Raw genomic sequence first — 12,283 nt, forward strand, 5'->3', positions numbered from 1 at the left:
CCCAGGTGGCCCAGTGCCCGCGAGTGAGCCCCCTCCCCCCGCCCCACTCACAGCATCCCGCAAACACCGCATCCTCGTCCGAGCCATCGCGGCACTGGATGATACCGTCACACACCATGGACTGGAACAGGCACTGCTGGCGGTTCTTACACACGAAGTCCATGAAGCGAGTACAGAGGGGCTCTGGAAGGGTCCAGCAAGGGAAAGAGGCCGTGAGCCTCCGGGGCCGGAGGCCTCGTGGGCCCTGGGAGGATGCACCCTGGCCAGACGCGCATTCGGGAGACGGGAGTAACAGGCACAGTCACCGAGCGCTTGCTTTGAGCAAACCCTGAGCTCTAGTACATCGTTAAACTCCCAGGACAATATGATGAGAGGTTTTACTCTCCTGTTTTCCAAATGAAGCACAGGGGGTGGCAGTGTTAAGTATTTTGCCAAGAGCACACAGTGGATGAGGGTGGAGCCGGACCTAAATCCCAAAGCTGCCTGACATCAAAGCCCATGATCTTAACCACTTATCGATCAAATACTGACTCTCCAATATGGGGCTTGGAAAACTGCTGCTATGAAAGCACGGAGTCCTAACCACTGGACCGCAAGGGAATTCCGCCGCCCCCAACTTACATTATGTTGAAGCCCTAATCCCCAGTGTGACTGTATTTGGAGATAGGACTTTACAGAAGTAATCCAGGTAAAGGGAGATAAATCAGTTGATAAATTGATCAAAAGGATCAACAGAAGTGGTGTCCATATAAGAGGCAACAGAGATGCAGGCACAGAGGAGGCCACGTGAAGACACGGCGAAAAGGCAGCCTTCAGACCTGAACTGCCACGCTGGCTCATCCCTGGGTCTCCGGCCTGCTCTTCCCCAGGATGGGCACCACTGACTCCAGACAACCTTTCCGGGTCCAAGAAAACTGGGCATAAAAAGGGTCACTGGGCCTAAAACTGTTACCTAAGTGATAGTCAGCAACTAGGAAAACCAATGAAGTAGGAGAAATAAGTGTCCAATTCCAAACCATTGGTCCATTCACAGGACATAATGCAGTTGAACAAAGATGATCATGGACCATGACCTAATTCCACAGTCACCCACCACAGCTCTCTCCCCTGCTCTCCTTCCCCCAAACCGCACCTCCCCAACTCCATCCCTCTGAGTCCTGGTGGAGAACTTGGGGTCACCGCATTTACAAGCTAATTGCAGGCAGGTACTGAGGAAATGAAAGCATTTAGTCCAATGTGTGCCCTTCACTCACAGCCACAAGGCACCCCCCAGGCAGGGTGAGGACTCACCACAGTGCTGTTCGTCTGAGCCATCCGAGCAGTCGTGCAGACCATCGCAGTGTTTGCTGGACGGGATGCAGGTGCCATTCGGGCAGCGGAATCCGTTGCACTTCTTCTCTGGAATGTGATTCAAGAAGAAGCAGAATAAGGAAACAGGCAAGCACTCACATCATTGTTTGGCCGGGGGGCTGAGGAGGTGACGGGTATTTGTGCCACCCTACGGAGAGCTATCACTATTATAGACGTACACATACGGTGACCCAGCAATGGCACTTAAGAAAAGTAATCTACCTACACGAGTGAAAAATAACAGAGGCACAAGGTTATTCATTGTAGCACTGTTTGTAATAGATTGAAAACCACCTACGTATCCGTCAATAGGGGACTGTGTAATTACTGTGCACAAGAACACTAGCCTGTTACAAAGAGACTGAAGAAGCACTACGTAAAAACAAGTCCTAGATATACAGTTATGTGGAAAACCAAGGTACGTGGCATACTACATGTGTAAAACAGGACAAGAACACGTAGTATATTTAAATTTGCATATATGCACAAAAATATTCTGAAAGGATACACAACAAAGGGAGGGAACTGAGCAGATTTTTCTTACGTACTCAAAAAAAAATTTTTTTTTTAATGAAAATTAAAAGAAAAGCTTCAAGTGGATGGAAAAAAGTAGGACACTCTTAAATCACTCACTGTCTTAATTCTTCGGGAATTGTAAACCGAAGCCCTTTTGGAGAAAGTTTGTCCTAGAAATGTTAAGAATCTTAGGTTTCGCACTTAGCATAGAATTCTTAGCACTAGGTCACCCCTTCTCCTGAACAGAGAGCTACTGCCAGACATGTGGCTTAAAAATCACTTCCAGCAGGCCAGTTGCAAACCCAACTCTTGGTGGAATGGTCCCAGGAGGATCAGAGATAAGACAAGAAAATGTGTTTTAATCCTGTAAAAAGTCATCATTCTTAGGAGACTGTTCAAAGGACATCAAACAGAAACAGTAAAGGAGTACCATGAGTTGGGGAAATAGTTAATGTCACTCAGCATAAAAAGGTTTTTCAAAAGTATAAATTTTAAATTGTAAAAGACAAATGCCCACTCACTAAATTAGTGAAAACAACTCAAAAGATTAAATCAAGGGAGGCTTGGGGAAACATACGATATATAACTGATGGAGAGCCTTTCAGTATAGTCACTTGGAAATAAAATCTGGAAACGCTTAATGAGAACCATGGAAATCGATCAGAACCTTTGACCCAGCACTTCCATGTTGAGGGACATACCCCAGGAAGTACCTCAAAGGAAAACGAAGCCTTCATTTCCAAGGACACGAACAGTTTTACTATGCATGACAGTATGAAACTGAAATTACTCAACCAGGGAGGGACTAAGTAAAACTGCGTTATAGCAAAAATACAAAGAGAAAAGGCATCTGCCATGAAAATGCTAACCACAGAAATACAGACGTATGGAAACATCTTTGTTTAATATTGTGCCATGAAAGGAGCAGAATACAGAACAGCACACAGACAATGAGTACAACCCCATGAAAATCAGGGACGTATGGTATGAAATAACAGAAAAGATGTATATTGGTCTCTGCCCCCGGTTACTGGCATCAAGCTCCTAAAACGCTTATAATTTCCTGAGTGACGGGAATGTCTGTTGTTCTAATGAGGTGACTGGGGGGGCTGGTCATCAGAAAAGCCATGCGACGATTAGAGGCCTGGAGCTTTCCAGCCCACCCCCACTCCAGGAAGAGGAGAGATCTGGAGACTGAGCTCATGATGGATCGTGCCTAAGTGATGAAGCCCCACCCCCAAATCCCAAAAGTAGGCGGTTCAGACCGCTTCCAGGCTGTTGAACACGTGGAGGTGCTTGGAAGGTGGTGGGGCTTGGAGAGGGCGTGGAAGGCCCATGGCCTTCCCTGTACCTTGCCCTGGGCTCTGGGCTCTCTTCCATCTGGCTGTTCACCTCTCTCCTTTATCATAACCTTTTATAATAAACTGAGAAATGTTGTTTCGCTGAGTGCTCTGAGCCATTCTAGCAAATTATCAAACCCAAAGAAGAGGTTGTAGGAACCCAGATTTACAGCTGGTTGATCAGAAGAACATGTGACAACATAGGACTTGTGACTAGCATCTGAAGTGGGGGCTGTGTGATGTGACACTGTCTTGAGGAAGACAGTGTCAGGATTGAGTTAAATTGTAGGACATGCTGGTGTCGGGGAATTGCTTGATATGGAAAACACACATTTGGTGGCCAAGAAGTGTCAGAAGTATTGTGTGAGCAGAGTATTGAGGCTATAAGGACAAAACAGGGAGTCTTTCCCACAGACACACGGCAAGAGGATAAGGAGAGAGAGCTTTAAAACTATTTGGTGTGAAAGGGGAAAGGTTGGGGGGAGGGATAAATTAGGAGGTTGGGATTAACATGTACGTACTACTATATATAAAATAGATAATCAACAAGGACCTACTGTATAGCACAGGGAACTCTATTCAATACACTGTAATAATCTATATGGGAAAAGAATCTGAAAAAGAATAGATACATGTGTATGTGTAACTGAATCACTTTGCTGCACACCTGAAACTAACACAACATTGTAAATTGGCTATACTCCAATATAAAACAAATTTTTTTTTAAAATTTGGTGTGAAAAAGCATTTTATGTATTGTGTTTATACGACAGCTATTCTGTGGTTAATTTCGAATGATTATCTCAGAATCCTTTTTTTAACAGATCATATTGAACAAGTTCTGCCTTAACGAGTGGTAAGCCATTTTCCCAAGAGGCCATAACGGAGACCTCTTAGCCATAAAATATACCATTTATATAGTAACTGTTGGCTAACTTCTGGCAGAACACTGGTGACTGCATTTAGTGCTCCGGGTGGGTTAGTGGGTTTCTATTTCTTTTCTTCAAAGTTGTTATGGACAAGCAGTGAGGAAACCTGCTTGCCCAAGGATTAAGACTATATAACCCAGGCCTACACATTGCACGGCAGTGCCACACAGAAACTGCGGGCTCACTAGTGGTCAGAGTGGGCACCCGGGCCCAGCGGGACACCATTCAATTTCCTGGCCTGCCTGTTGTCTATTTTCCGGAATAGCAGACATGGGAAATGCTCTGCATGGGGCCAAAGCGTCTGCATTTACCACAGTTGACTGGATCTTCATCAGAACCGTCTTGGCAATCCATGTCACCGTCACACGCCCACCGCTGGGGGATGCAGTGCCCGTTGTGACACTGGAAGTTGGAGGCCTCACAGGTGTGATAGATGGCTGCCAGAGAAAGAGAAGAGAGAAACGGTCAAGACGTCCCTCACCTCCGTGCTCCCATCACCATCAGGGGCCAAGTGGAGAGAAGGCTTGTACTAGATCACAGGTATGACCTGGGGCTGCCCTTAAGGTGGAACGCAGCCTCCTGAATGGGCAACAGCTTGAGGCTCTGAGTTTATCAGTGTTACAAGCACAGATATACATGTTAAAAAAAATCAGTCACTTTCACAACAACTTATGTGGTAAGAAGTATTCCCCCTTTTACAGATGAGAAACAGGCTTAGGACACTAAGAAGTTCGCCCCCATTCACAAAGATAATGAAGTAATGGCACCAGGGCTGTCCAAATCCAAAGCCTGTGCTTTCTCCACTCTACCTGGCTTCTTTATCTTCTCACTCATTCGGATTCTGCAGGATAAGGACAGGCAGTGTGTGCTCAGGGGACTGGGTTCTAAAGCTGGTCCCCACTGTGTGGAGGCCTCAATTTCATCATCTATTTTCATATCTAAGGACCCCTGTAAGTTCTGAAAAGCCATGATTTTATAATTCTAAATAAACCACCCAATTTCAAATGTGGAAAACCTCAGGTCTGAAGAGAATAAAAGATGTATCCAAAATCTAACTTTCTGGACAGTTGAGAGAGACATCTACCAGCCAATAATATGGGGCATTCTCTACAGTCATTAAAAGAAAAAAAAAAAAAGGCAAGTGAAACAGAGCCACTGTTATAAATTAACAGGTTCATCTGCATACATGGGCTGAGGCCACCTGGAAGTCGTTTAGAAAACGTCCCAAAACCTCGGTCAAAGACTATTTCAAATGCATAGTATCTGCCTCAACCCCAACCAACGCTACTAAGCGCCTTGTGCATCAGATTTCCCTTTCCTCCTCTGACACAGGGAGCAGTTTGTGTCTGTTTGTTGCTGAAAGCCAGGGCTGGCCTTGTTTACAACTGGCATAAAATAATATAACCAAGACAGACGGGCTCTCTTGGTTTAACTGTGTGGACAGGACGTTCTAGCAGCAGAAGGAGGCAAAACAAACAAAAGTGGGTTGTTGAGTGCACACCGTAGTTATTTATTCAATCGAGATGGTTGGTAATAGTGACTCAAGGGTTGGGAAAATGGGCTTCCAACGTCCTCTAGAATTTCTACTGCCTTTGAGGCTATTTTTTTGCAATAGTCTGAAATACAAAGCACCTGATTTTTCAAACCACTTTACAACAAACGGGTGTCAATCATCTGTTGACTTACCTCCTCAAAGACCAAGGCTATATCCGGTAGCATGCAAATAAGTCTACAGGGAGTTTCAATATCTTACAGCCTTTGGCAATCAGAATCCATTAAACACCTTTTTAAAATATACTTATCTCTGATAAGAGGAATAAGTGTATCATGCATGTTACATGAGCTTGGCCCCAGTAACAGCCATTGCCTGGAATACTTCTGATTTATTGGTTTTACAAATCTGACAGCCCTTCAAAAAATTCCTCACCAAAGCCTTGCTCGCTTTCATAAAAGATACTGTCGCCTAAACTCATTGCCATACTGATGTACTTGTTATTATTCAGCCTATGCATTTCAATTCCAGTTGAAAACAATTTCAGAGCGTTAATGAAGTTTCCAAATGACAATCTGGGAGGCATGTTTGAGATCTCCAGATTCCATCACAGATGCTGCGTCAAGAAAGACTAATTTGCACCATTTCATTCAAGTGGCCAGGTAGGGCTGCAATGCTTAACATACTCTCTTTTTCTGAATTTTTCTGTCTTCTGAGTAACTTACTAGCTCTCTGTCATTAAGTGTCTGATGAATGATACATGCTCAATCGATAATATTTTTTAATTACAAGGATGAAAGAGATGGACTTTAATACAGACTAAAGAATTTGGGGAAGATGAAGAATCCTTTGCATAGCAGAATTCATTGTGACTCTAAGAACAGAAAGGCTAATGGGGCAAATGATCCTGAAATTAGAATACCAGGGTTTCTAATAGAGGCCATTATCCTCCTACCTATTCTCTGACTTGGGCAGATCTCTCCTGACTCAGCAAGACCCGTTGTGACACCTGATCAAAAGCATGAGCCAAATAAAAGTGGGGCAGAAGAGATGAATTAATTACTGTGACAACAGAAGCACTGCCTTATTATAAAGCACTGGACTATTAGGAAATGAACGAGGAAAAAGAAATGCTAACATCAACACAACTTGAATGATTAATAATGTAAAAAAATAACATAAAGCATGAAGAAAAGCGCGCTGAAAAATAAAAGGCAGAATTTGAAAAAGAATCAAATAGAGGGACTTCCCTGGCGGCTCAGTGGTTAAGAATCCACCTGCCAATGCAGGGGACGTGGGTTCGATCCCTGGTCCGGGAAGATCCCACATGCCGCGGAGCAACTAAGCCCGTGCGCCACAACTACTGAGCCTGCGCTCTAGAACCCACAAGCCACAACTACTGAGCCCGTGTGCCATAACTACTGAAGCCCACACGCCTAGAACCCATGCTCCACAACAGAGAGAAGCCACTGCTATGAGAAGCCCGCACACCACAACAGAGTAGCCCCCACTCGCCGCAACTAGAGAAAGCCCGGCGCAGCAAAGAAGACCCAATGCAGCCATAAATAAATAAATAAATTTAAAGCACACATATAGTACACCAAAAATTATATACATAAAAGAGAACCAAATTGAAATTCTAGATATAAAAAAACATAGCCATGGAAATAAAAATAGCTCAGTGGGTGTGTGAAACAGTAGATTAGATCCAGCTGAAAAGAGAATTGTTGAACTGGAAGAGAAATCTGAGGAAGTAACTCAGAGTCTAGCACAGAGTCATAAGGAGACAGCAAATATGAAAACCAGAGGCATGAACACCAGAATGAGACAGTCCAGCAAATGGATGATAGTTGCTGCTGAAGACAAGAGTAGACAAAGTAGCAAACAGATACAGCTGAAAAGACAGTGGCTGTGATTTCCCAGAATTGATGAAAAATGTAAATCCTCAGATTTTAGAAGGAAAACAAATAGGATAAATAAAAATACTCCCACACCTAGGTAGGTGAAACTGAATAACAAACAAACAAAATGCGAAAAATCTAGAGACAACTGGAGAGAAAAGAATGTCAGACTGTTGTTTCAACAGATAATCTGAGAGGAGAATTTAAATCAATACAAAACAGGCCTGAAAGAAAGGGACTAATTCCATCAAAATACTTAGGGAAAATTACTACAAATCTAGAAACCCAGATCCATCTGAATTCAGTTTTGAGATCAAAATAAAGACATGTTTCTATAAACAAAAACTTGAAGTTTACTACTCACAGACTCCTGCTACAAGAAACACTGAAGGATGTGCACAGAAAGGAAGCATTAGGTACAAGAAGCAGAAGCGGTAGACAGGTAGGTACCTATAAATAAGTTTTGTTACTAAAAAATAATAATGATGGCTAATTTTAGGATTTTTAAAGCGTAAAACTAAAGTACGAAGTACTTAGTGTTTTAAAATACTAAATATATATGAAGTATGTCAGTACTGAAACTGTGGTCAGAGACTGGAATCAAAGCAGGTCGAGGGGAGGGGAAAGATATTAGGAATACACATAAGATGTCTAGGGCAACAGCTAAAAGAACAGAAATGAAACATTTACGTTCAAAGTCAATGCAGGGGGATGGAGGGGGAGGGATAAAGGAAACTCAATTCCACAGAAAGCAAAACAGGGGGAGGGGAAGAGCCAAGAAAATGCCCGGCACAGACCATGCATGAGAGCTGAGGCCCACAGGACGTCAGTCGACCCACTTTCTTTGGCTCTGCAGGTGACTTAATTTACTAGGCCAGGAAATGAAGTAACCCGCCACACATCAAAATGAGCTCACACCTGACCCCCGACTATTCTGAGATGACAGACAAGGAGAATCATCTTTAAAAGGTTTGGAAGCACAGCCACTGGAACAAGGCTGCAGTTGTGGTGCAAGCACTCTACACTTCCCCAGGTAGCCCTGCCAGAGAAAACCAGAGATAAAACGAGGAGTCTGCGACAAGCCCACCCACAGAAACGAAGTTGTTCATTCTTTGTGGAGGATCGACACATGCACCTGAAACACACGTTTGACTAACGTGCTTGTGCTAACAAGATGTTCAGTCTCCTTCAATACCGCAATTTACAAACGGAAATGCCCAGGTGCGCCCCTCTAATTTATTTATTTATTTATTTGCGGTACGCGGGCCTCTCACCGTTGGGGCCCCTCCCGTTGCGGAGCACAGGCTCCGGACGCGCAGGCTCAGCGGCCATGGCTCACGGGCCCAGCCGCTCCGCGGCATGTGGGATCTTCCCGGACCGGGGCACGAACCCACATCCCCTGCATCGGCAGGCGGACTCTCAACCACTGCGCCACCAGGGAAGCCCCGCCCCTCTAATTTATTAACCAACTGTCTGCCCGACTCCAAGCTTCCGAACAGCTCTCATATGCTTCCTGGGCTGATGGCAGTTCCTTTGCGGACCTTGGTTATCCCTCCTTCTGCGGGCCAGGCTCGCACACGGAGAAAAGCAATTGCCTGCAGTCCTTCCAGAAGCAGAGGCGCAGACACCGAGACTGCGCCAGAAAAGATATGGGGGCGGGGGGGAGTTTACGAGGGGGTGGAATCTGGTAACATCACAGATCGGCCTGTGTGATGTACCTGGCCTTTGAGGAGCTCCGTTTACTCCTTAAAGTCACGTAAGGTCACCTCTAAAGTAAAATGAATGGAGAGTCACAGTTGTGTACAATTACCCAATCAACAGAGGTTCTCTGAACTGGGCACTGGGAGAATATAAAGGAGTAAAATATCATTTCTGCCCTTCACAAACCAAATCTAAAGCAAAGCATAACACACTGATACTTAAGTGTGGGACATGATAACAGATCTACTTTTTATTTGCTTTTACAAATTAGGAGGCATGCTTTGAGCTCCCGGATGCTGGGCGGTGTGTAAGAACTGCTGGGGTACCGTGGGGGAAAGAGAGATTAAGACACGGGACTTAAGGGATTTAATTCGCAAGACTGAAGATCCATTCACAGTGGATGGCAAAATGAAGGCTGAATGACCAGATCTCCCCTCGCCACAAAAGGGTTAAAGGAAACATCTTTACCTCCATCACTGGAGGGATTTAGGGTAGAACGGAATGACAATTTCTAGAGGAGGTTGCAGAGAAAATTTACTCATCAGAAGTGGGCTTTGTTTTCCTGCCTCCAACTTCCCCAACTCCTTGCTGTCCCCGAGTCCGCCATGATGTATACGGCCCTCGTTCATTCATTCATTCACAAAAAACAGTGGAGTGAACATGAGTGAACTTAACACCCAACAGAAGAATTACAACATTACTTCTACCTTACACCACCCAGCCTTCCTCTCATATTCTAATGTTGTTCCCAAATTTACTTCCAATAAAATCTTACCCAACACAGGTGCAAGCACAATTTAAGCTTTCAGTGTTTAGGGAACCCCTTGATGCTGCATTCCAAAACATGCGCTAGTTCACTGTTACTCAATGTATGGTCCCCAGACCAAGGGTCAGTCTGTAAACTCTGTTACTGGTCCTAAGGAAATGAGCTTGAGCCAAAATGTAAATCAACTCGATCACTCAGGAGACTGTTCAGTTGAACACTTTTCATGGCAAGACCTTCTCAATGGAGGAAGCAGAGAGTTGGTTAAATTTTCGGCACAAGCTTATCAAAGACCAGCTCTTTGAGAAGCACTGATCTCGCTGGTTTCTAAGGTCCATTTCTTACAGCCTAGATTCTGCGATCACGTAGGGCTGCAATGCTACCCAGCACGTGAGCAGGGAAGTGCTTCTCAGGGAGTCCAGGGAATACTGACCGGTACAGTTGGCTTCGTCAGACCAGTCCCTGCAGTCGTTGTCCCCGTCACACACCCAGGAGGAGCGGACGCACATGCCAGAGCTGCAGCTGTATTCGTCAATCCGGCACTGGTGCATTTCTGCAGGTGAGACCACAGATTGAGCACAAAAGCTTGCCCAGAATTCTGTCTCTGAGGTCAAAGCTCCTAAGGGTTAGAGATGCACCCAATATCCCTATTATCGCTGATGATCCACGCATGAAGACTTTAACCAGGGATGGAAAGTCCTCGAGGATGGTGCCCAAGTACAGCTGGCCCTCCAGATATTCAGGTCTTGCATCCACAGATTTAGCCAACTGTGCAATATGTACTATGTTTACTATGTTGAATCCGTGGATGCGGAATCCGTGGATATGGAGGGCCGCCTATGGGACTTGAGCATCTGTGGATTCTGGAACCCACGGTGGGTCCTGGAACTGATACCCTGTGGATACCCAGGGATGACTGCAGTGCGCTGCAAATGGGGCACAGGTGTGCTGAGATCCTGCCGCCTCACACTCTGGCCACCAGTTGCCTCTAGGCAACAGTGGCCTTGGCCATTTATCTTGGTGCACTTTACAAATATCATTTTCTATGCCTCCTACGTCGGGAAGAAGGTTGGGAAGCAATGCTCTGGCTGCCCAGAAAGCCAAATTTTCAAGAAACAGACTTCCAGAGACAGAGCCTGTGGTTTCAGAACAGGAGTAATGAGAACGCCGAGTGTGCTGATCAATGTGAGATGCTTAGCTCAGGGAAAAGAGAGATCAGTGCTGAGCTCCCCAAACAGAAAAGCTGGTGACTTCCTGTGGGCAGAGCTCCTGGGATGCTGGCCGCTGGGGCTGTCTCAAGAAGGGTGGGGGCCGGAGACAAACGAACCAGGGCAGTCTGACCAGGACAGGAGGGGCAACTACACTGACAGCATCTTTTGTAGGCCCTGGGGATACTAACAAAACAGAATTTTCACATGGAATTGTAAAGATTCTAGGAAAACAGGAGTAGCCAAGCCTGGGGGCCCGGGGTGGCTGCCTCAGTGAGAGAGGTCGATGGTGAACTGGGGAGCAGATATTCATGAGGAAACAGTCTGGAGACGCACGAAGAGGACCTGGATCTGAGGTAGGGACCACCTGAGACCTTGAGGTGGACTCAGGTGCACCAGCGTGAATGGACCATGAACAGAGAATCTGAGGGACAGACACCGTTTAACGGTCCAACGCGTGTCCAGTGAGCGGGTGAGAGGACACATTAGAAACAGATAACCACGTGGCGATTCCTCCCGACGAGAGCAAAACTGGCTGCACATGTTAACCCTCTGAGTGCAGAGGGGGACGTGGGAGGAATGATGGGAAAACAGTGCAAACCCCAAGGACTGTTTCCTGGAACTTCGTATTTTTACAAAGATGAAGGGAAATTATGTAACCACTCTCCCCCAGAGAAGTGCTCTGAGATCCAGGCTAGGATCATTTCCCCCACTCTCCTTATTTCAGTCCCAGTGAGTCAAACCCCCCATTCGTGATGATGCAGGCCCCGTCCAGAAGCACACGCACAGCTGGACTGGACCTGCCCCCGTGTACAGGCAGGGAGCCCACGGGGCCTCACCGAACCCTCGCAGCGGCGGGGTCAGCATCCGGCCCCCACACGCACTCCCCTCCAGGCTGGGGCACTCTGTGTACTGTTCCCTCCCGTGACAGTCAGCAGCTACGGGTTTGGTACCCAGAGCCCATCAACTAAGACAGGGCTCGTGAAACTGACAGGGGAGGATTATGCAAGAAGAAGGGCGTGGGAAACACAGTCCCAGTTCCCTTTTCTGACACAAACTAACTGTGTCACCTTGAATAAGCCC

General features: G+C 46.0%; 1 protein-coding gene across 2 annotated transcripts in view; it reads right to left on the reverse strand.

The window, feature by feature from the left end:
- Positions 1-12,283, reverse strand: part of SORL1 (sortilin related receptor 1) — a 158,041-nt gene that overhangs the window by 38,757 nt on the left and 107,001 nt on the right. For both annotated transcript variants that reach the window (XM_029209073.1, XM_029209074.1), the window contains 4 exons: positions 10,426-10,545; positions 4,447-4,572; positions 1,291-1,398; positions 52-183 (listed from right to left, as the gene is read on the reverse strand). In XM_029209073.1, the coding sequence (XP_029064906.1) occupies positions 52-183; positions 1,291-1,398; positions 4,447-4,572; positions 10,426-10,545 (486 nt within the window). The remainder of the gene's footprint in view (positions 1-51; positions 184-1,290; positions 1,399-4,446; positions 4,573-10,425; positions 10,546-12,283) is intronic.

The sequence above is a fragment of the Monodon monoceros genome, unplaced genomic scaffold (genome assembly GCF_005190385.1).
Source record: "Monodon monoceros isolate NGI ecotype Baffin Bay Population unplaced genomic scaffold, NGI_Narwhal_1 Super_Scaffold_7, whole genome shotgun sequence".
Classification (NCBI taxonomy): Eukaryota; Metazoa; Chordata; class Mammalia; order Artiodactyla; family Monodontidae; genus Monodon; species Monodon monoceros.